Source organism: Perna viridis, chromosome 8 (assembly GCF_037379345.1).
Source record: "Perna viridis isolate PV_CMFRI_1.1 ecotype Kerala chromosome 8, ASM3737934v1, whole genome shotgun sequence".
Lineage (NCBI taxonomy): Eukaryota > Metazoa > Mollusca > Bivalvia > Mytilida > Mytilidae > Perna > Perna viridis.
The window spans coordinates 39,850,625-39,877,111 of record NC_142452.1 but is presented as its reverse complement, the minus strand read 5'-3'; the positions used below and the strand labels follow the sequence as shown (position 1 = coordinate 39,877,111).

Below are 26,487 nucleotides of genomic sequence, written 5' to 3'. Positions count from 1 at the left end.
CGTTTGTAGAAGGTATTGAGGTCAACAACCCTATAAAGTTTTGAAACATGGTCTATTGTTTCAGAGGAGCTAATTTTGAAAAGGTTTAGATAGCCTCTGGTTCCATCCTGTCTAAAAAAGCAGAACAAAAAATTGTCACGTGTAGAAGTTGCACCTTCTATTATTTCTGATTAATTAATTGAAAAAAGGGAAATAATTTTATTTCAATTTAAAAGACTAGTTTCGATATTTATGACTTGCACAATAACATGGTCTTCTCCTTTAATAATTGTAGAAATGTAAAAGAAAGATGTTACAGAAAAATAAATGACATTAAGCAGAGAAAGAAACGTACAAACTGCAAGTTACAGTACTAAAAAAATGCATTTCACTAATTAACATTTAAACAATCTTCGATCAACAAAGGAAGAAAATACAGAGAACAAATGAGAAAGTAACAAAGTTAAAAGAAACGCATAAACATATTTATGGCGGATATCCCCTTCCATAATCAGAGTGGTCTGTGAATATTTCAAATGAAGTGAATCAATGCGTTTAATGGATCCGGAATAGCATACAAGTCATGTATACATTTCATTCCCCATAACAACCTACAGTCACGCACCCATTATAAACTGAGAGCTTGCTCGAGGGTTTATATCTGCCGAAGAGTGTTATTGGCTCCGGTGGACTCTGTTTTTTATATCCCGGGTCATGTGCATGGATCAACTTTTAAATATACATTTCAATGTCAATATATATGACATCAGTCACGCATTTGGGATGCGTTATGGATCATTCTTGGGCTGATATGGATATCTGAACGTCGGTCTGTTATGGATGCAAGGCGTGAAATGTGCCTTTTATAAAACATGTGCATTAAAGAAAATATTTAAATGCTAATTTCAATATTATTCATAAATATTTAATTAGCACAATCAAGGTTAATTCGTGCGACTAATACGCGCAGGTAGAAATGTACTCTTCAGAACTCATTTTAATTATGAATGAATGTCAGGAATTTTTTTTATCTTATTTTTGACGCATTTTACAGACTAGACTTTTTGTTTTTTTTTTCTCAAAGTATCTTGAATATTCTGTATATAATACATTTGAAATAGTGAAACCCCGTCACCGACCTGACCCTATGTCTACCTCCTTAAGGCACAATAAACTGTCTTACAATCAAATTCGGTGACTAATTAAAGTTCGCAAGTAAATTAATTCATACATTATTTCTGAAAAAAATGGGAAAACCGTATGGACATATAGACAAATTATGGCCTTTATCTCTGCCAATATTAAGTCTACGGTGCCCAAACTTGGCAGAAATAATAGAAGGTGCAATTTCTACACGTGATAAATTTTGGTTCTGCTCTTTTAGACAAGATGGAACCAGAAGCTATCTAAACTTTTTCAAAATTAGCTCCTCTGAAACAACAGACTATGTTTCAAAACTTTATAGGGTTGTTGACCTCAATACCTTCTACAAACGTTCCTTTTCTGCGTAGCTCAGGTGGGTCAGCGGGTGACAGAAACGATGCTAGTATAGAGACCTCTTTAATGATAATCTGTTTGTTCCAATGGTACAATGATTTCAAATTCTCCAGGTTAGCGATTCAGGCTGTGTAATTAAGGGTTTTTATAGTTAAACCAGCAGTCATTAAATACAGAATGTAAATATTGGTATAATGGATAGAAACATAATGAAACCGTCCTGGAGACATGTGCAGCTTAATTAAACCATTAAAAACTATCTGCATGATGTTCATCCATTTTCTGTTCTAAATTGATAAAAATCGAAATAACCATTGTTCCTTTCAATTTGATGACGATCGAACCTAATTTTTTAGTAAATAGCATTGTCACATTAATTGATCATGTACATGTACAACGATGTATACAAAATAATTAATTCATCCGGTGTTCTCGTTTTAGATTCCACCAAATGAACGTACCTGGCGTCAGGCTGTTTCCTACCAACCTGTACTTTAGAGTAACAGTGTACAGCAGTGACGGATCCAGGGGTTGAAGGGGGTTGACCTCCCTCATTTTATTGGAAGATTTGTAGCTTTTATGTGTAAAATTGACAAAAAAATGGTAAATAGTATCCTAGAGCTAGCACCCCGTTTTTCTGAAGAACCCCGGCTGGCTCCCCTCCTTTTCAAAGTGTCTGTATCCGCCCCTGGTACACGAATATAATTTATCGTAACCCAAAATTTGGTTATAACGAAATACCAGTTGTAGCAATAGCTGTAGACTTTGGATGTATCTTCAGTAGACTTCTGTTAATTTAGAAAGTGTACGTTCCATCCACTATGTCTGTAACGGGCATAACACAGACCGACGGGTCAAATTGCCAAATTGGTATCATTTTGTCTCGTATTCAAAAAGGTTGAATTTTTAAAGAAGTTATGATGGCAAATTATACACAGTTTATATCTAAATTAACCTTCAACGGTTTCATTTCGTTTGCCAAAAAAAAGTAATTGAAGCACGAAGATAAATGTAATGTTCAATTTAAGAAATAACCAAGTTTTCATTTTCATGAAGTTCGATCAGACATTTATTATCTTTCTCGATCACTCCCGGTGCAATTATTAACTGACAATAGATCTCTGTGAGCCCAAAGAAAAACATGCGTATAAAAATATGCCCGGCACTAATTGTCATAGTCTGAATAAAATCTTAAAAAATTATCGGTGAAAGTTATGTAATAATGAACTATTTTTACCATCACTTCATACCTTCTAATATATGTTATACATTACTTAATTAATCACAATTAAAACAGCATCCGCAAAGTACTCGAGGCTGGCGGGAGGAGGGGAGGGGTGTCACTTCATATTTTTTCAGACAGGGTTGGACAGCTGCCAAATCAAGTACCCCTACTCATCATATATTGAAGGTAATCAAAATGTGTACTTTCAGCAGTATATTTCAGCATCTTTATAAAATAATAATTGGGCAATTATACTTTTATAATAAATAATTTTGCATTCTGGACATTATTAGACCAGAAAAAACATTTAAATAGTCCTAGAAATGAAAAAAATATTGCCTTTTTGTAACTCAAATGAATTTAAGTTGAAAAACATTTTCTTCTACAATGCAAATGTTTGGTGATCAAAGAGTAACTTTTTAGGAGAAAATATAAAATACGATCGATAAGGATAATATGGTCAATGTGTCTTTTTATGAAACCGCAAAATCATATAAAGTTCTCAAATTGACTTCCTCTTTCATATGAAACTGTATTGGGCATTAAAATGTAACCATGATACATCTAGTGTTGACTGGGACTAATAAAAGTTAGTAATGTTTAATCCCAGTTGTTGGTGGGTTTGTGCAGCTGTCAATCATAAAAAAAGTATTTATTTAAATATTTCATCGTGAATCAACACTTAAGCCTGATTTTCTGTATATTGCTCTATTCCAGTGGTTCAGATCTGTATCTGTAGGAGTGCGTCAGATTCCCTGCTGTGGTATTGAGTGGCGGGGAAGGTCTGTGCAATTTGGTTGCTCTGGCTGAGGAGTGATGTTCTGAACTCCTCAGGCTTTTTGACCCACACTATTGAGTCCTCTAGGTGGTTCCACTCTTTGGTGGTGCGTACAAACAATGAGTTCTTGAATTGTTCGTTTTTTGATTGGTGGTACAATTACCACTCGTGTGACTTGATTCTTCATTTGTCAAAAAAGGTTTAGATGCAATTAATTTGGCTAACATCCTCCATCACAAAAACGTAACCAACAAAATTACCCCATATTTCAAAGACAAATCAATACCGATTATTTCATATTCCTATATTTGAACTATTATATCCAAAATTTCCATTATAAAAGGCTATTGCAGAACCTTGAGATTAAGGACTTCAAGGCTTAACCATCTGACTGTTCTTGCAAAAACTCTCCATTCAAATGTGGTCCTACCGGTCACGTCGTTACGGGAGTTTTAAGCATCACCGAAAACAAATCTCTGCGTAAGATCTTTTCTAAATGTCCCAAGTACCGTGAACCACGCTCCATAAATTAGAATTATAACTTTAAAATTCTTATGGATGCCGTAGAGGACTACGCAAGAAAATGGATAAAATTAGAACAAGAAGATATTGATTCTCTGTCATAGTGGGTAAGGGCGTGTGGTCTTAAAGTTGAAACGAATGAAAGTTTTAAGTAGGTCAATGCTACACCAATTTTCAAAGATCCCGATGCAACAAAAACATTGTCTACTATGGATGAAAAATATGTTGTCGTACCAGCAGATAAAGACCAAAACGGCATTGTTTTTTTTCTGCAGAGTATCCAATGTTTATTATCAGAGGTAGACGTTGAAAATAATAGCAGTGATAAGACCCATACTGCCACTACACTCTCCAAAGAAGAGATAGTGGAAAACCATAAATCTGTGGCTATCCTCTTTTGGTCTCTCTACCAAGACTATGATTATGGTTTTATATTACCGTCTATGTACTGGATTCCTAAACTCCACAAGAATCCATACAAACAGGTTACATAGCTAGATCTGCAAAATGTACCACAAAACCACTTTCAAAACTTTAAACTTCTATACTCACGTCTGTCAAAGAGGGTCCCCAGTCCTTCCACAATATTTGTTACTCCAGTAGTGGTATTAATGCAATGTGGACCCCGAAAAATATCGAAAGAACTTCTGGAGACCCTCAATTCAAGATTACCATCAGAATATAATAGCATTAAAAACTATGATTTTTCAACACTGTATACTTCTATTCCCCTTACTCAGTTTAAATCCGACTTAAAAACATTATACATCGTTGTTTCTCAAAAAAAAAAGATGGTACACATAGAAACAAATATATGGTGGACGCGTTTTACAAAAAACGGTCGGAATCACAATTGGAACCAATTGTTCACCTTTACATGCTGACCTATTTCGTCACTCTTATGAGGCTGACTTTATAGCTGATCTGATCTGAAAGAAAGAATATCGTTTAGCTAGATCCTTTAATCTCAGTTAACGTTTCCGCTATATAGATGACGTATTATCGTGAAACAATCCTGATAGTTAATACAAAAGACTACACCAAATTTATCAGTCAAAATCAGTCTTTTTGTCAGTCATTATCAGTTATATATAGACTGTATCAGTTAAAATACGAATCAGGTACGGACAGTCGTTTTTTTTTGTTTTTTTTTTTTTACAGTAGTGCAAGTTTCGAGGATTAGATACATCGCATCTACCCCAAAATACTCGAGATAAAGGATACTAGATCACTGTGAAGTCAGCCTCATTTCATGACCTACACAGAGATCGATGGTAAAGGTAAACTATTGACCAAAACTTTACGACAAATTTATCGTTACGGTGTATCCATACATCTGCACCATGAAAACTGATTTGTTCAACGTGTCATAGTTTTCCTTTCCTCTTTCGTCTACCCCGGGCCCGTACTTTACTTTTTATGAGCAACTTGGTGGGTGTTTCTAGAAAAGCAGAGGACGTTTACCCTAGCTACCGGTGCAACTGGTTCATGCTCCCAGTTTTTAGTGGAGTCCGAGTTGCTGATTTATCTTTGTTAACTTGTATGTATTATTTTATGTTCTTTGCTGTGTTTGTCTGTTTTCCATTTCTAATCTTTGTCCCTGGATTACATTCTTTTGATTTCCGATGGAATCTTGGTTCCCTTAATTACTATTTTATAATGTTGGTTGAGACGCAGTTTGTGTAATTTGTTGCTCTGATTTGCCTTTTGGGATTTGAAATTTAATTAGTTACTCAGGTGAACGTGCTGGAATCAGCTCATCAACCACTTTGAAATAGTAGATCATTCGGTACTGTTGTCGTCTGGTTTGTAAAATTGGTAATTCGATGTCCTTGAGCTTTTTGGTCAGGCGTCACTCGTCTTTTGGTTTATACAGAAGTCTTTTGTGATAAAACGAGCCCCTTTCCTTTGGATGGATTCAAGTTTGTTTATTTCCCTTTGAGTGTATGGGTCCCAAATAATTAAGCCGTACACCATTGTAGATCATACTAATGCTATATATACTGTTTTTCAGCATTCTCTCGGACAGTGTTGGAGTATACGTCGAAGAATTCCTAGCGTTGAACTGGCTTTGTTACATACATTACTTAACTGTTTTCTCCACTTAAGGTCGTATTTTATTTGCAGGCCAAGATAAGAGTTTGATGACACTTGTTCTAGTAAGTACGTGGTTGTTCAGGTTATAGAAACTGTGGCTTTTCTTTTTGAGGCTTAGTTTGTAACATTTCGTGGCGATTTAAGATCTTTTTGTAGTTTGTTATGGTCGTTTTGGTTTTTTGATTTCCCGGTATAGCAAACAGTCATCTGCGAAAAGTCGTACGCGTGAGTTGACTGCATAGGGCGGTTCATTTACGTGACACAAGGAAGTATTGCATGGTTCCAACACTATTCCCTGGGCACCCATGATTCTACCTTGTTCTCCTTCTAGTTGTACTCTCATTTCCCTTTCTGCCGGATTGATGTGCGCTATTTGTGGATGTTTCCTTGGATTCCATGCACATTCGTGAATCTTATGCAGTAGTCTGTCGTGGAGTACAGTGTCGAATGCCTTAAATAGTCTAGGATTGCAATGTCGACTTGATTCTCATCATCGTTGGATTGAAGCATATCATGTATGGTTGAGGCGTGCTCAGTTTCGCATGAATATGCAGATCTAAATCCGTTGTTTAGGGATGTTAAGACGTTGTTCTGCAGTTATAACAGTTAAAAATTGACCTGTTTCATTAATTTTCCATGTGGCAATTACTGATTTTTGACCGATTTTCATAGGTAAATTTTAACATTTTATTATATTTTTAGTGTTTTAAGAACGCTCCCTGCCTCAGTATTTACATCATTACTTAGTTATTATCAATTTGTCAATTTTACAACTTATATAACTATAAAATCCTGAATGACTTTTCTTTCCCCCAGTATACATGTCAAGTTTAAATCTTATAGGCTCAAGTTTAACCAGTATAAAGACAGGTGAGGCGCAGTTATTTGACACATTTTATAGACATTGTTAGAGTGACCAGTCGCTGTAATATAATTAAACTCTAAGCACATTGTCATTAGCCGGATAAAGTGCCCCCCTTCGAGCAACCTATTTTGTCGCTCAAACTGTCGAACAAGATGAGTACTGTAAAATGCGTACCGGTGCCTGTCACTTATTTTATTTCATGGTTATACGTATATGTTATTTAAAATTTCTTAAATTGCACAACTCCTGTTCATGGCCTGTTCCACGATTGAATCCGAGTTATCGTTCTTGCATTGCAAGGTCAAGGGTATTAGATTTTTCACTACTGTATTTCAAAATGTCGTACGAAAAGAAAGCAGGTAACATAAATTTGTAGTTATCGTGAGTTAGTTCATTACATATTTTACAAGATTACACAAAATATCCAGATTATAAATCTGTATAATTTTATTAGGCGGGATTTATATATACAGTATATATTGAAAGTGAAAATCAGATTCATAACAAATGACAATGTTTACATCCTACTGTTACAAAAAAATGTACGTGTAAATGTCATATGATATTACTATAAATATCTCAGTAATTAAATGCTTCTAGACTAAAAACACAGAGATCTGTAAAGTGGTATTAAAGTTTGTATAAAAGCTCCTGAGAGCTTATTACATACATGTAAGTTACTTATGTTATTTATTATGTGTACTCATTATTAACCTGACTTTAAGTAAAAATTACTTACTTACTGGATTTCTACATGAACATGTACATTGTATTTTGTCTGAAAGTAGTACAACACTAGTCCAAATTATTATACTGTCTTTGGAGGCTAGTTTTCATTTTTCATGGTGACATCCATGTGTTTGTCAAATTATTATAATAGTGAGGCACAATCATCAGATTAGAAAAATGCCTCAGTAAACATCATGATTACATTGTATCTGGACTATTATAACATTAGTCTGAATTTCTGTATGCATCAAAATGTGTAACCTGTACCATACCAACTTTTCCTGTACCGTAATACATGTACATGTACTACATGTAGTTTGCTAATTTCTTCATTATGGTGACACATTGTATTTACAGCAAGAAAGTTTTTAAGGAGGTAGACCTACATGTAGCAGAAGGGACATAACTCTTGAAATCAGTGATATGTTTGTATCATATTCAATTTCACGGAAGCCTTTCAACCTTTCTTTCAAATCAGCATGAAATCAGTCCATGTTACTTTGATGCTTACATGTACATGAGATCAATGTAAAAAGGTGAATACAAACGTTCCAATGATTTGTAAGAGTTGTGTCCCTTATCCTGCATTTATGTACGTCAACCTCCTTAAGTGAAGTTTTACAGTAACTTCTTAATATTTTCAGAGTACTGTACATGTAGAAGTGCAAAATAGTCTATTTTTGGTTAGGTACAGTAACAGATTTTTTCTTTAATTTGTTCATTAAATGCAGATAACTGATTTATTGAATGTACATTGTACATTCTTTTATAGGATATCCAGATGAAGCACCCCCAGCTTATGGCCAGGGACCCCCACAGTACAGTTGGCATGGGCAAAGCTACGGACCCCCTCAGGACCACCCTGCCTTTCCTCCAGTAACTCCAGCTGGTCAACAAACACAGTATACAGTGGTAAGTCTGTTTTTTTTCTATAGTAGTATAGATTTAACAACCTACATGCATTAAACAAATTGAAACGTCTAAGTATTATTTTTTGTCAACCATTTTTTTTTTACCCTGCCACACAAATTGAGGAGGTACATGTATTATGCAAAAAGTTATGCACCTGTCCATCTGTTTGTCCCCAGAGAGTTTCCAGACGATAACTTTAGAAGATATCAAAGGTTTTTTTTTTTTTTTTTAACTTCTTTTACTTATTGAGTATCATATACATGAAATAATGATTAAGTTCAAATTTCAATTTGATCAGATAATTTATTTACACTTGAGCCATTTTTACCTCCAAAAAATGTTTGCTCTGTGGCAGAGTATCAATTAATGTCCCTATAGATTCCCTATTTTTTTGTTTTTATTCATCCTATAGGGTTTGTACATGTAAGTCTCATCATGTGACTCCATGACTTCACAAGAATGGGTCCTAGTCTACCATTCAAATACATAAAGATTTGGTATTTTCAGAGTGTTGGATTCAGTATATAAAAGCAAAACATATTTTCATGTAAAACTACCAATAAAAATGACAAATATCTATTTCCATGTGATTAAAGTGTTAAGAAAAAGTGTTAAATATAAGATTTTGCATTGTAATACAACGTTTTGAGATGCCGGAAGTAAACAGTAAGATGCAGACTGGTCTAAATCGGATTGAAAATGAAACTAGAACAAGACTTACATACCCTGTTAATTGTAAACCCATATGTGCAAAAAAAAAAAAAAAACACTGATATTTAATGTATTTTCTGAGAAAAATACTGTTAAATGTTTTTTTTTTCTTGAAATGAATATCTTAAAGCTGGAAAAATTTCTAGCAATGTGGATTTCCATTGATAAAAGCAGATCTGACACGTCTCTTGTTAAAGTAAATGAAATGTGTATGAATCAGTTTCTTTTTTTTTTACATCCTGGTTTATTAATAAAACAAATCATGAACATTTATCTTTTTCTCAAATTTCAAAATTGAAAAACCTGACATGAATTTTGCAAATATGGAAAAGGTCAAATAAAATTCAAAATATCATTGATTGTTTACTATACACAGTGTTCTAGGATTCCTATTTCCCGTGGCAAGTTGAAAACTTCATATCCTGTAAGGATTTGTTTTGTTAGGAAAGCAGTCATTGACTGTCTGAAAGTTGATTTTATAGGCTAAAAACCACTAATTCCACTTCCCATAGGCTTCTATGCTAATTTCACAATATTCAATGGCTTCTCTGGACTTTACCTTAACTTTAACCTGCAGATGACTATATATCAGCATGATTCTACATATGTCAGCTCACAATCCTCAGAATGGCATGTGGGGTTAGCAGACTTGCAGTGCAGTACTGGTCACCGGAAGTGAAGGGTCTATAAATAGCATGGGAAATCCCAGTGTTTTCACAAGATAGGGGTATATTTAAAAATCATTATGGAGATTAGGCTTCACATCACAAGAAGCAAAATGCACCTATAAAATGTACAGAAATGTTTTTCCTTTCAGAAACTGTTTAAATTTTTAAAATAAGATGAGAACTTTTTTCACAGCACTATGAGGAACAGGGGTAATTTCTGCGTAGGACTATTTTTGCGTACGTTCCAAATGCTCATTGGTTGAATTGGTGGTCTGTAACCTAAAGGGTCACTTTTTGTCTTAGAAAAAATAAATAACTATACAGGTATCTTCCTACACACATACTGAATGCATTTGCAAAGTTTCAGTGAAATGTGACAAGCACTTTTTTAAATATTTGATTTTTAAATATAGGGTAACCAAGTTGTGCCAGCAAAAAAGTGAAAATATTCTACCATACTGAAATGCATTAAATATTTGCAAAGAACTTTTTCTGACTTTTCAAATAAAAAATATCAATCACAACTTGTTTTTTAACAATATTAATGAAGAAATAGTTTTAAAAGTAATCATTTTCTGAGAAATTGGTCTATTTTTAAAAATTTATTTCTGACATGCCTCCCCCTTTTTCTTGATCACATGTCAAAAATCCTAAATCTTTAAATTTTCACAAAAGGTGATATATTTGGCATTAAATTTGTAAATACAGTGTTTTCACATTAAAACATGACCAGTAAAGGGCACCTAAAGCAAAAAAAGTGCTCAATAATGGATTTTCCATGTTGCCATAGGGGAATGCTTATATGGCCTTAACCGCAGTAATGAAAGTGAGTTTTTCCTCATTTCTAACCTAATTTTTGCTCAAATCTACACAAAACTTGATTTCAAGTGCTTATTACTACCATATTTAGGTAAATATAGCCCTCAAAGTTTAATATTTGATATTTTTACTAAATTTTCTACACTTTTTACAAGATAGGACATAAAAATCAGCCAAAAAGACCAATTTTCCATAATTTGGACCTATAACTTAAAAAAATGCATATTTTGAAGGATTTTTGTAGTGTATTCCTCTCATGGCAAAGTTAACAAGATCTTCAAGTAGTTTAAAGCTATTTCAAGAAACTTTTCATTTTGCCATGGCTTCAGCTTAAGGCTAAAAACCACTAATTCCACTTCCCATAGGCTTCTATGCTAATTTCACAATATTCAATGGCTTCTCTGGACTTTACCTTAACTTTAACCTGCAGATGACTATATATCAGCATGATTCTACATATGTCAGCTCACAATCCTCAGAATGGCATGTGGGGTTAGCAGACTTGCAGTGCAGTACTGGTCACCGGAAGTGAAGGGTCTATAAATAGCATGGGAAATCCCAGTGTTTTCACAAGATAGGGGTATATTTAAAAATCATTATGGAGATTAGGCTTCACATCACAAGAAGCAAAATGCACCTATAAAATGTACAGAAATGTTTTTCCTTTCAGAAACTGTTTAAATTTTTAAAATAAGATGAGAACTTTTTTCACAGCACTATGAGGAACAGGGGTAATTTCTGCGTAGGACTATTTTTGCGTACGTTCCAAATGCTCATTGGTTGAATTGGTGGTCTGTAACCTTATATGGATTTATCCCGAGGACACCTTTATTTCTGAAAAAAATCGTAGAACACTGATACATGTTCAGGTGGTACCAGGCACTTTTACCCTTCTAAACTACTTAAGTAGCATTCCAGCTAAGAATCATGCAAAAAGTGATACATGGGTGAAAAGCCTACATATTTTTATTTTTGATATTTTGTTTAAAATGCTTCAGTAAACAGAAATTAACATTTGGTTTTTTGTATAAACCGTGCTCATAGGAGATAAAAATTGTATAGAATGCACTGTTAAATTCAAAATTAAGGCAGATAACTCTGTAAATTACGCTCAAATACAATAGAATCTACTAGATTTTCAATGTTGATTATCTCCTAAGAGCAGGCAGATTTGAATGAATAATTACACATTTCATAGTATAGACCCATAAAACAACTGAATTACAAAAATAAAAACATGTAGCCTTTTTTAGGGTGTATCACATTTTTTAGATTTTGCATGATTTTTACAAAGACTACTGCTTAAATGTACCTCCAGAATTTTTAAATTTTATAGTTTTATTAAACAAAATGATGAAAAGTACCTCCTACAAAACCAAAGGTACCTGCATTGCAAAAAAAAATAATGAAAAACCCCTTCATGTTATATGGTACATGTAGCAATAAGAATGTGAACATAAGTTATAAAATCAGATCTTTTTTATTTTTGAGACTACCAGAGTTCTAAGGAACATGTACATGTATGTCCATAATCTCCCTGCCTTTTACTTTAAGGCTTTACCAACAACATTTTGAAGACTTATTCTAAATTGTAAAGCTACATGTACATGTATATCACTGCATGTACACCATGTACATATTTATGTATTTAGTATTTCCATTGTTTAGAGATGATGAAAAAATAATTATAATGTGAATATAATAATGTTCTGTACAAGTTAATTCTTATTCAGCTATGGACTTTTTCCTGTTATTTCAGTTGCCTTTGAGTCCTTCTTTTGTTATATTTAATGTCCTTCTCTAGGGTAATGCAGACAATATTTTGTCATAATTTTATCTATTGTGTAAGGGTTTTTTCTTGTCACCATTTTCCTCATACAGTGTGTATAATAAGTAACATTCCCATGCTGGAGTAGTCTTTTTTCATATTTATGGAATGCAGGTCATTTTTCAAAGGGACGTAACCCATCAAGAGAGGTTTCATTAAGAACATGCTACTGTCAAAATGTAGACAGTTAAAAAGTGGAAATGGACGGCTCAAAATCACAATGGGCCCCATTCCCCCTTTGATACATTTTGAAGGTATAGACAGTCCATTTTCTCTGTTAAGCCTGTTCAGTGAAAAGATAATGAAAGTCACATGACAACCTGGTTTGCTGTCTCATTTGGGAAGGGAAGAACAGCTATCATTTTTCTTTGAACTTTAACTATCGACACTTTGGTAAGTTGCTTAAAGTAGATAAATGGTTTGAATATTATTTAAAAGTATCAAAGTACTTACAACAGCTACAATAAGTCAAATATTTGAATTTGAAGTTTACCGCTGTCCATTGCTCCAATCAGACAGTTAACCAGTCTATCAAGTTGGAGAGTTACTTCCCTTTGCTCAAAATGTTTGATTGATTGATTGATTGTTAGTTGTGGTTTAACGCCTGAGCAGCAATATTTCAGCTATATTCAAGCGATAAAATGTTTGAAAATTAAGTCAAAGGTCTATTGCAATTAATCTGGGTGATAGGAAATACGAATTCAAGAACGCTTATCTTTGTAATGATAACCAATTCAGAGTAACATGACACGAAATACTTGCATTTCTGGCTATCTACAGGATAATAATATGGTAATTCAGATTACATTGTTCATTTTTTTACTGGATATATGTATGTGCTAAATGATTTTAGTTCGTAGCTTGTATTGGTACATGTATGCATAATTTATATTCAAGATAACACAGACATACATGTACATGTACATGTATGCTTCATGAATCAATATCCTAATATTGTTTAATTAATTTATTATAAATGTGAGTATTGGAAAAACAAATCATTGCGTCAGAGATGTCTCTTCTTCTTAAGATACATGTACATAATACATTGTATACATGTACATGTACTATAGCCAGGGGTTGGGAAGCGAAGGGGCCATTTGCCCATTCTAACAGAAAATGTGACTCCCAACTTTTGCACCAAAAAATCTTTCATTTATGCCACAAACCTTATTTCATCTCCGCAAAAAAAATAAATTATTTAATTTGCATATTTACAAGTGAGTTCAATATAATATAGTCATACTTAATGTTTGCCAGCATTATCTGTCACAAGATAATGTACACGTACATGTACCTCTGCTCGCTTTGGGGATGTGGTGGTTGGAATTTCAAGCAGGATAAGTCATTTAATGCCAAAGGTTAAAGCACTAAAATTGTATTTACTGTGTAAAACAGAGTGTTTAGTCAAATTAAAGTTGTCCTAAAAAAAAGTACATATTGTACATGTTTGTTTACTATTAACCAAAGCTCTTTTACAGGTCTGTTCTACCCTAAGGGACTTAGTTTTACTAGTATTATATGTATTTTATAGGCCCTGGTTCTACATCCAAGGCTTACGGTTTTAATAATATAAATCTTTAACTATTTACATGAAACTTTATTTTCTACCTTTCCCCAACCGTTACCTGGAAAAAGATGCAAATGAAATAATTAATCTCTGGCTCAAATGAAATGAAACTTTGTGGTGTAGATTATATAGTGAATATTTCAAAAATTGGCATGAAAGCATGACATTTAGAAAATGGCCCTAAAAACATTAAAGAAATTCAAATTGTTTGTCAGCAAATAGCCCCATCAAATTTAGAATATCTTTCCAAAAGCCTTAAAATGGCCCCTTCTCAAAATTTCTTCCCAACCGCTGTATAGCTACAGAAAGATAGTTTTACAGAAAAGATTTCATAGGACATGTACATATACATGTAAACCCTACATATATATAAGACTGGGAACCGCGATGGGATGCAGAGGTATGATGGTCGCGCGGAAGTGTGATGGTAGTACGCTGAAGTGCGTTTATGATCACGCTGAACTGCAATGGTTAGACATGATTGTTTTCTGCCAATAGCAATGCATAAAGTGTTGGCCACTACAAGGAGGTGCGGTTTTGTTGTGTACTTTGCTGAAATGTTTTGACTATCATGTAGATTTTTTTCTGTTGATACCATAAATATACGATTATCTTGAAATTCTATCGATATGATATTAGTCTTCATGCAATCAGAAATAAACTGCTTTCATTTCGTTCATACTTCCAACTATCAAGGAAATTATAAAAACAAATTTAATATTTTTTCTCTATTTTTTTCCTACACCCAGTTGAAAATTGAATAAAACTGGCAGTCTCTTAGAAGGACGAGTTCTCTTTAATATGAAAATATTTCTTGACTAGCTTATCTATAGAATGGTTGTGGATAGCTTTAATACTTCTGTATTAGTGTATAAACTACATGTACTACATAAAAAACTGATCAATAGTACCTGTAGAATCTGCAAATACAAATGTAATGTAGTATAAGACAGCGCTTTTTTTCTGCATATGTGTCATTATATACCCAATATACCCAACTGCTAAGGTTATCAAAGAATGATTGATGCTACAGAGGTCATACTAGATTTGATGGATTAATGTACTTTATGTGATATGAAGAGAAACATGCCAGTCTGGTCCACCGGAACTTCGACATTCTATTACAGTTTCTATTTTGCCTTTCAACTATTGAATATGTTCCATGATTTGTTGTGAAATCATATCTTACTTTTTCAACAGGTAAAATTCCATGATATAAAATTTATAAAAAAGCAATATTTTTTTCTTGATTTTTAATACAATTATACATGTAACAAAGTTGTACTGGTAAATCTTATAATTATATCTGTTATAGTTTTCATGATGTAGAAATACGACTTTCAGTATCCGCTATCTTTTGTTACCTATAGCTATAGTTTATGTTTCTCGAATTACCTCGAGTATCGTAGCATAGCTTTTGAGTTTTGATACTGCATTAAATACAAGTACTGTTAACACTCAATAATTACAATGATGCGTGCTTCGTTTGTTTATACAGGCAACAATATACAAGCTACTTTCATGAGTTGCCTTTCAGTTTGTTAGTTTTCTCTGTAACATTGTACGTGTTTATGCGTGTAAAATTTCGTGGCCACGTGTACCAACGTATTTCTGCGCTGTTGCGTTAAATATCAAACGTACTTCAGCGTTGACCATCACAGATCAGCGCGACCATCGCACTTTGGTGTCCCCATCGCACTTCCGAGTCTTACATATATATATATTACAGTAATAAGAAAAACAATTTCAGACAAAAAATCTGCAACAAGCAGTGTGAGAGCTGCATTTACTTTTCATTTTGTCATGTTGAAGTTAATACCTGATAATGTTACATTAATAATGTATTATGGGTTATTTGTGGGTGTAAAATTTTTGCAATTTTGAGGCAGAAAGGTACAATATCTGAAAAATGGTGGCATTTTTAATATTTGTGGATGTTACATTTACATGTAAGTGGTGATCTAAGTACTTAAGGAGGTACAACTAGGGTAAGGGACACAACTCTTTCAAGTCATTGGAACGTTTGTGTTCAGCATTTTACATCAGTGTCATGTAAGCATCAAAATAACTTGGATTGATTTCATTCTGTGTCAAATGAAAGCTTGATATACTGATTTCATGAGTTATGTCCCTTACCCTAAGTCTACCTCCTTATGCTAAGAGTAAAGACTGTATGGAGTGGCAGATTCGGGGGGAGGGTGCAGGGGGTTGGCATCCCTCCTTTTTATTGGAAAATATTGTCATTTTCATATGTAAAATTGACAAAAAATTGTTTTGCTTTTTTTTGGCATTTTTGACCTCAAAAGTGACTTTTTAAAAAAATGTCACTTTTGACTAAATTTTGCCATTATTAGTCATTTTTTAGCACAAATTAGTCATCTTTTTTTAGCCAAAATTTGTCTTTTTTTGGCATTTTTTACCTTAAAAATGACTTTTTAAAAAAAAATTGACTAAATTTGATCATTTTTAGTCATTTTTTAGCACAAATTAGTCATTTTTTAGCCAAAATTTGTCTTTTTTTGGCATTTTTTACCTTAAAAATGACTATTTTTCATGAAAAAATTTGGCTGTGTAACCCCCTCCTTTTCAAAGTGTCTGGATCCGCCTCTGGTATGGAGTTTTTGTTGGTCTTTTCAGACTGTCTGCTTAATTTGCCAAAATAAGCATCCTGTGAAAATTACCTGCTATTTCATTGTACATGTATGGAAATTATAAAAGACTGATCTAATTCTTTCTAAGACCAGAGGTCGTTTTTTATATATAGATACATGTGATAAGAAATCATGTGACACATGTATATAGTTTTTCTATTTTGACTGTTTTTTCTTCCAGAAATTATTTCACTGGTGTACATACAAATGTAGAAGAACTCATTATGTAATGGTTGAAAATGGATGGCAAAATGTTCAAATGACCTAAGTCAAAAACTACATTTTGGATTTTGCTGAAAATTGAACTTAACCTTTATTTTTTTTGTACTAAACTAAACAAGTGTGCAAAGTTATGAATAAGTTCATATCCCATGCAAGTCTGGGTGTTAAAAGAATAGGCCTGCAGCAGTGCTATGCTTTTCGTAAAAGGCGACTAAATAGTGCTCAGAACCCTAGCCAGGGGCTAGGGCTCCTCAGCCCACAGTGCAATTGAGATGTGTGCCCCAGGTGGTGGAATGGGGTACCCCTGGCGTGTTACATGCTGAGGTTGTTAGGCTATGATACGGAAAACCTGACCGCAAACCATAGTGGTGCACCGTGTTGGGAAAGATGCCACGTTCTTCGCAGGTTAAAAGAACCCTACTGTGGTATTCTCCCAGAGTAGGAACCATAGGGCCCGCCACAGGAGGCTAAAATCCTACCCACCTCTCCCTATTTCCAGTGGCAATCAAAATTTGTCGACCCCATTGTCCTTGTGTCCCATCCCTTTTTTCATTTCATCATCATTTCATTTTCATGTTCATGTTCATGTCTGAATATAGCTGAAATATTGCTGCTCGGACGTTAAACCCCAACAAACAAACAAATGAATAAGTTCATTGATTTGTTTCTTATTTATCAGCTGGAAACCATTATGGGATGGACAAGCAACTTTTCAGGGGGTGTCACATTATCAGGGGTCGCGCTGGGCTTCGCCAATGTCGCAATTTGCGATTTTTTATTTGATCTGGCGACAAAAATAACCAATTGGCGATTTTCTTGGCGCCTAAGTTTTGTATAATAAAATTGACAGGAAGTTTATCAGCAAAGGATATTTTATCAAATTATGTTGGCACCTGGTCAGAGTTAACCGACCATGACCAATTTACGACTGAAAGCAATTAACGGTAATTAGACCAGACGACCGTGACTGACAATATCCTCTTGGGAGGTGTCAATCAAATGTAAATATATTATTTAGCCAATCAAAACTCTCATCATCTGGTCAAAGGTAAACACAATTATGGTCATGTGCACGTGGCTACATACAAGCTTCACAGCCCTGTTGAACCATGTGATACATTCAGAAACAGACTTACCTAATAACAGAATAAATTAAATCCTATTAACAATGATTATCCCATGAGGAAGTGTCTAAACACTTAGAAATTAAAGAATTGATGAAAGAAAATGGGTGACATTTGTTTACATTTTGCCATATGACTTTTTGGCGGGAAAATCGGTTAACAAATAGAATGGGGATTCCCAAAATCTAATTAAGGAAATACTATTCAGATACCAAGATAATTAAACAGGGACACAATTAATGGTCCATGGTACAAAATGTAGTTTGTTAGAAATTTTTTCACTTGGAAAAAAAAAAAAGAATCCAGTTTGTTAAATTACAAAAAAAAACAAAAAACAAATTATATTGTAAGAAAAATTAGACCATGAAGGACAATGGTGAAAATGCTTTAAAATCAGGGACTATTAGAGTAGTAATAAAGTCCTTGATAGAAATAAAATACATGTTTCTGGAGTAGTACTTTATTATTTTATGCATATGAAAGTGACAGACTAGAGCTAAAAACCTGCTTCATTCATGCACCAAGAGTGAATCTTGTGTACATGTATGTCATGAATGGAGAGGTTATTTTGATGAATTGACAAGGATTATTATTTACCATTTCTTTGCAAGAGAAGAAAGCTGGATATATTTTCAAAAAGTGACTGCACTGTGTTTGGTGGAGACACTGTGTCTCCACTCAACTCAACATCCGCTGTATAGATTGGAGAAATTAAAATACATACATGTACAAGTACATCCTGATTGAGGTATAATTGTACATTTTGTACAAGTATATAAGAATTTTGAGACATTGCATTGACAATTCATTTCTGTAGTACAAACAATAAAAGTAAAAATATATTACAAGTTGGGCTAAGGACTGTTTCTAGAAAAGCAGAGGACGCTTACCCTACCGGTGCACCTGGTCCATGCTCCCAGTTTTTAGTGGAGTCCGAGTTGCTCATTTACTTTTGCTACTTTGTATGTATAATTTTAGTTACTTTATGTTCTTTGTTGTGTATGTCTGTTTTCCAAGTCTGGTCTTTGTCCCTGGATTACATTCTTTTGATTACCGCTATAACCTTGGTTCCCTTGATTACTCTTTCCTAACAACACAAGTTCATTCTATATAAATAAAAAGTTTTCCTCTGGAGTATTCAGTCTCGTGTTACATTACATGTAAAAATGATGGTTTAACAGTTCAGTTGCAGTAATTGTCAGATAAATACATGTATTTATAAAGAGTTAAAACCCTGATAACCGATCATAAAAACATGAGCATAAAAAATCTAAAAAAAAATGCTCAACTGTTCAAAAAGAAATTTTCAATGGTAACAAAAAGTAAAAAAAATGCGACCATGATATACATGTATATGTATATGTAGACCAAAGGGGAATAATCAATCTTCTTCAAACTAATTTGACTTTGAATGTGGGCTCAATGAAGACACTGCATTGGTGGTCTTGTGGTGTTGTGTTGGAGGTTGTGGTACTACAGCAGTCATAAAAGGTTGTCTGGAAAGCTATTTTCTGAAGTTGGGGTATGGAGGAACGACATTCCAACCTCTTAGTTTGTGGAATCAATTCCAGATGATCCAACCTCTTACGTTGTAGGGGTAGAGGTGGTGGAATCAATCCCAGAAGAGTCATACTAAAGACTTTGAAGTGGTAGTCTTTACATCTCACAAGCATGTGCCATGATAGGAGCTGGAGTGAAGAACCAAGCATGTGGCATATACATAAACATTTTAAGAGATATAGTGACAAACGGCCTGATTTCGGGTGTTACAGGTAGAACAAATCAGGGTCTGTTTGATTGATAAAATGTTCTTGTCCTGAAAGGTGTGAAATATGTCATTTTATAGGGTAACCATGGACAAGAAGATATATATTAATAAAACTAACAGTATTGAAAATGGTATATTAGTACATGTATAGAATCAGCTGCCTTATTTTAAACAGATCTACAGGAGATGTTGGTCATTAATGTGTCTTTGTGTTGTTTGATTTTGAACATGTTGAAGAAATGTCATTGTTCTGATACCTTGATTTTATTACTTAAGGAGGTAGACCTGGGGTAAGTGACACAACTCTTTACAAATCATTGGAACATTTGTATTCAGCATTTTACATCAATCTCATGTAAGCATCAAAGTAACTTCGACTAATTTCATTTTGTTTCAAATGAAAGCTTGATAGGCTTTGTTGAAATTGAATATGATACAAGCATATCACAGATTTCAAGAGTAATGTCCCCTACCCTAGGTCTACCTCCTTAAACGTGTGTTTACACTTATTGAAGACCTTTTGGTGATCTCTGAAAGAATTTACTATTAAATTTTGAACATGTATTTAGGTTATATGCCATCGTATTTATTGTGTTTCACTGTATCCCTCCTTTATCTATTCATGATGACCCTTATTATGATTACTTTGATTATGATGTCAGGTAGCCCCAGGGACAGTGACTATGGCGGAGCCTCCACCCCCAGATTACATGACCAGGGCTATAATGGTAACTGTATGTTGTTTCTGGCCTGTGGGAATATTTGCTATTATGAAAGCAAGTGAGGTAAGAAAACACATAACTAGCAGTAGCAAGCTTTCAAGTTTTTGTCATTAATTTTTGTGTTTCAAAGAATTGAAGATGGAGAATTTTTAAGGTATGAGATATTTAAAAACTCAAAGCATGTCATTTTTGGAAAGTGTTTATTTTCACATTTGACAGACATCATGACAGTAGCACCTTAATGAATATTATATTATGATTTGTTAACGAATCCGGAAGGTTACCAATTTAAAGTCAAATGATTTTGTTTTATTTTTTAACAGAGCAGAGCTGCATATGCTCGTGGAGATCTTGCAGGAGCGAAAGCAAATTCAAACTCTGCCAGACAGCTATCAAACATCGGGATTGCAGCTGGAATTGCTTCTTTTGTCATTGGAGTTATTATAATAGGTGTTTATATTGGCCTGATCCTTAATGCCAACCTTGGTTAGCCTCTAAGATACTGTAAGCATTAGTAATGTAATTGGACCAAAGACAGCCAGAAAACAGATCATGTTTATTAAAGTCATATGACACATGTACGTATATATTGTTTATTTATACTCTGGTTACTTTTGGACTTTATTATTACAGTACAGCTTGGGTATGTTTTGCTTTTTCCTTCTTTCGCAGTAAAGAGATCTGTATATGATTAGGGGAGGGGGGTGTCCTTACCATCCTCTGGAAAAACTGCTTGTCTATTAAGGTTGTATCAAGCTCTACCTAGCAGAGCTTTTTTTCATTTTTTTGACACTGTTTTCAAATTTGATCCATTTTTGTACACTATTTTTTTTTTTAAACAAACTAGCTAATTTGACGTACATTAACGGTTTATAATGTTATGTTCACTTTTTGAACTTATTTTGTGCTAAATTATGAGGTATATAGTTATTTATGTGTCTGTTGATGTGAGAAAAATAGTCTGTGATAAAAACTTCATCAGCTACTAACCTGAACAGTCAAATTTCATTGTTTTCTTAATATATTCATTTCACCAAATTTTTACCAGATCAGATCAATTATGTCGTTTACTTGTTTCTCATTTGATCATAATTGACTCAGTATCTCTGTACTTTGATCTATAATCTCTGTCCAGTGGAAAGTTGGAAAATGCTAAATCCCAAAGTTGTAGTGTATGTGAAGATGCCACCCACACAGTACATGTTCATGTTTTGATGGAGTATGTTAAGTTCATACTTATTTTCGTTGTATTTATCTGCCCAGTACTACTGCATATATCTGCTCAGAAGCAGTGTTCTCTCCAGGCTATTATAGCACTGTACTTTGAAGTTCTATAATTTCTTAGCACTGTGCTATTTATAAAATATGGGGAGAACACTGCCCAGTACTACTGAGATTATTTACCAGGTACAACTCTATTATTACAACAACATATTTGTATAGATTTAAGAAAAATACTGGTTTTTTAATTGTTATTTTCTGTTCAATTTGAAAAACTAATAATATTTGAGAAAACTTTATGGAATTTAAAACACAGTTTGTCCAGTATATAAAAAGTAAATCTAAATAAAATGTGATTCTAATCAGCTCTTTTGAACATTTTTCTTAATTTTGAAAAGAGCGATATTATAATACATGTACATGTAATAGACAAAAACTGAGTTTTATAAAGCCTAAATTTGCTAATTTTAATGTACATTGTCTATTAATGTATATTGTGATCTTAATTCATTTTTATTTATCTTTTATGAAAGGTGACTATTGTATACTTCTTAATTTGTCATATCATTGTTCGGTATTTTATGTTATGCTTTTGTTTTACTGTTTTTTGCTTTGTATGTGTTATTAACCAGGTTTCGATGATGTTTCTTGTAGTCATCTGAAAATTCAATGAAATACTGTTGCAGCATTCCCTAATGAATTTGAAATAGAATTTACTTGCATAGCTTTGCTCTTTGAGATTTTTCTCACGATCAAAGCACAGTATAGACTGTGTATTTCAGCTAAAATCAATTTTTGATAAAACAGTGTTGAAAATTATAGCACAGCCAAGCTGTATGGGTCTGGGGAAATACTGCATTCTGTCTGTTGATACATTGGCATAGAACCTAAATTTGTATTTGTACTTGCTTGCTTAAAAAAAGGGAAAATCAGGGTGCATGCTTTTCTATAAAGCATTTTTTTCTTAGTTTTTGATTAAAATTGTAGCTGCAGCTTGTCATACCTAAGAAAAGAATTGAAAATTTAAGGCCCGGCCTGCCATACCTAATAAAAGAATTTTAAGGCCCAGCCTGCCATACCTAATAAAAGAAATGAAATTTTAAGGCCTGGCCTGCCATACCTAATGAAAGAAATGAAAATTTAAGGCCCAGCCTGCCATACCTAATAAAAGAAATGAAATTTTAAGGCCTGGCATGCCATACCTAATAAAAGAAATGAAAATTTAAGGCCCAGCCTGCCATACCTAATAAAAAAATGAAAATTTAAGGCCCAGCCTGCCATACCTAATAAAAGTAATGAAATTTTAAGGCCTAGCATGCCATACCTAATAAAAGTAATGAAATTTTAAGGCCTGGCCAGCCATATCTACATTTGTAAGTAATCTATTGGTATTTTTGCTGTCATACCCGCCCACTAGCTGCTGTGCCCCTGTCTCGGATATGGATGCATTTTGTGACACTTGATTTACTTAATTTTATTTTGATCTTATAAATTCAGAATTTTTTGCTTGTATTTACTATTTTTCTTTTGTTTTTTTTTTAGATGATATCAATTAGAATTTAGCTTAATATATGGAGAAAAGGATAATTCACATTTTAGTTTTAATTAATTTGAAAGTTATGATAGTTACCGAATTTCACTTTTCACAATAATTAAAATCATTTAAAAACATTTTTAAAATTACAGTATGCAATGGCATGTAATTAAAAAAAGTTGACATTCAATGATTTATTTCTTTAATGTAAATTGCCAATGGACCATTTCAGAAATTCAACTTCCGTCCTTGTAAATAAATAACACTGTACTCTCAAAGAGTATTCGTAGAATATGTCTTGACAAATCAGAACTGTCATGAACAATAGCAATCCCAGAATGCCGTATAGTTTCTGGAAGATTCTTTGAGAAGAAAATTTTTAGTGCAGTATGTTTTGCTATTATCAGAGTGAACGAAATGTGCAAAAAATCATACCTGTGAAAATCATATTATACACAATAAAACATTTTTCCTGTCCAAAAATGAAAACAATGGTACAAAGGTACTGTAATTTTAGAACACTTTAAATAAGTTCACTTTTTTGTCAGAATTAGGTATGTTAGTTCTATTTTTATTACCTGTTGTATTATTGTCTAACTATTCAGGAGTTATGGCCCTTTTCACTTTTTTTTTAAATCAAAGAACATTACTAATTTGTATTTGTGTGTGGGAAATGATGATCAGTCAAACTCATTTTATTCTGTTATTAAACAAGAATCATAATTATTTTTTTATTTCAAATCAAAATGGATTTTCTTTTTATAGGCATTTACAAAACACAAATGTTTACATGTTACATTGAGTTACATTGTAGTTTAAACACGTTGTTCAATGAGCATATCAGTACTATTATCACTGGTTAATTGAGGGGAAGAGTTATACATTTTGGAACTACCCCTCTCCGCTTAAAATGGATAATTTTGTCAATCTTGTTCTAAGTTTTTGCAAAAAATAAGCAAAAGGGACCCCCTTTTTCATCTCCTAATGATGGTAAATTACATGTTAAATGTATTACAAAATATACGGTTTTTCAGATAATGTATAAAAGAGGTTTTTCTATTTAATACATGTATTTGGTTGTTTGTCTTTCAAAATAATTGTTTCAATAATGATCTCTCAGCCTTACTGGTTACAGGCTTTTTTGTTTTAGAGACTCCTTGGCAAGAAAATTTAATGTTTGTGAAGCTGCCTTACATCGTTTCCTATGCATGTCCCAATATATGTTAGATTTATAATATCTCTCAGAATTTAGTTGTTGTTAAGGCCAAAGTGAAAAATATCTTAGATTCACATCCCCTTCTGACCCAATTGTTTCACCCTCCCTGAAAAATTTTATTCTGATTTTCCAAATTTATGTCAGTTTCTCTCAAAATGACAGCATTTTTCTAATGAATTAATAAAAAATAAAAAAAATAACATTTGCCCACCCACCCTTAATTTTGAAGATGAGAATCCAAGAATTTTTTTATGAAGGCCTAAGAATACAAGGTATATTTTTATTTATGGTTATAGAAACATTTTATGAATATAGTGCCTGATGAAAGTCTTTATATGGTTATTTTTTCCGTCATGAAGCCCAGATAAAATGTACCTTGCGCTTACAATCAGTTGTAAGTGAATTTATCAGGCAATGGGTGGCACATTTGTTTTCATCTACATACAAATCAACAGAAAATAATTTTTAGAAATGATTCTTGGAAAAGGAACGTATCAAATTTTTCTCTTAAGATGAGGCTTATTTACATTAAATTCTGGTTTTAGTTTTGAATTACAAAAGTACCAAGCATAAAAATTCTTTTTTACAAATGAGGTGTTACACCTCAATGAGCTTTTAGTTAATTTTTTAAGGTTCCTTAAATTTTGATCTTAAAAATAAATTTGGTTGTACTATATATGTGACCATTATATTTTTTATGGTGAAAATTTTTATTTTTTTGTTTTTGTTTTATAAAGTTCCTTAATAGTACATGTTCATGTATGTTGTTTTTTAATGCTTTGCATACATGGTTAAGTTTCTCTTCTTAGTCATTTCAATGGTCAGTATATATCTTCTTTTCTTTTGATTTTAATGATCAGTATGTATTTTCTCTTCTGTGTATACCAAAAATGTTTTCAGTTAGTATAGTCTTCTTTCTGTAGATATTTCAGAAACCTGTTTACTCAATAAATATTTGCTTTTAAAGGAGAAACAGTAATAATTGGAAAGATTTAATGTGCAATAAGAAAAAATAATTAATAAAACAACGACATTACCTTCACAATATACAGTGAAATATGTCTAAAACGAACAGCTTTCAGACTTTTAAAATTTGTTTGTTTTAGCCAGGTGTTTGGTTTAACCAGGTACAAAATACATTTAAATTGATATAAAGATACGTTAAAAAGCATGTGATTTAGATAGGTTTTTTTTATTATTTAGGGCTCTGTTTACATGTAAATTGGTGTCACTGAACATGGGTTTTGTCCTTTGATTTGTGTCCAAACTATTTCTTCTTCAACTTTCTGGCAAAGAAAAATGTTATTTAGTGATTTCTCTTACTATTGCTTTGAAACGGCATAGAAGTTCTATACTGATTCAGTGTAATTTAATTTCATTCTCAACTCAAATATTAAGATTCCTTGAACTACACAAATTATACATGGTTTTATTATTATATACATTCATGTTGTTAGTTACTAGTAAATAAAAGAGTTATAATCTTGTACAAATTTGTTATTAATCTAAATTGACGTATAATGAGGGATATTACGTTACACTTTTAAATATGTGAACCAATACCATTTGATTACATGTCATGTCGAATCAGCTTATCAAATCACATTTATAAAATCCTACATAGAAAGGGTTTGCTTCTGTGAAGAGTCTACATCCTAATTAAGATATTATGATAGGAACTGTGACCAAATATTGTATTCATAGTAAAAAGGTAAAATTTGGCAGACATAATTTATCCCTTCAAACATTTTTTTTAAATTTAGAAGTACCTCTTTTTAGCTCACCTGAACCAAAGGTACTCATCTCAATCTTTGTGTGATTTGTCCACA

The 26,487-nt window shown here is 33.1% G+C and overlaps 1 protein-coding gene across 1 annotated transcript; it reads left to right on the top strand.

Moving 5' to 3' along the window:
- Nucleotides 1-7,247: 7,247 nt before the first annotated feature.
- LOC148610466 (proline-rich transmembrane protein 1-like) lies at nucleotides 7,248-26,151 on the top strand. Its single transcript, XM_088543401.1, has 4 exons — nucleotides 7,248-7,322; nucleotides 8,465-8,604; nucleotides 20,628-20,750; nucleotides 21,011-26,151. Exons 1-4 carry the CDS (start codon nucleotides 7,301-7,303, stop codon nucleotides 21,176-21,178), a joined length of 453 nt encoding a protein of 150 aa, XP_088399527.1. The 5' UTR covers nucleotides 7,248-7,300; the 3' UTR covers nucleotides 21,179-26,151.
- The last annotated feature ends 336 nt before the right edge of the window (nucleotides 26,152-26,487 follow it).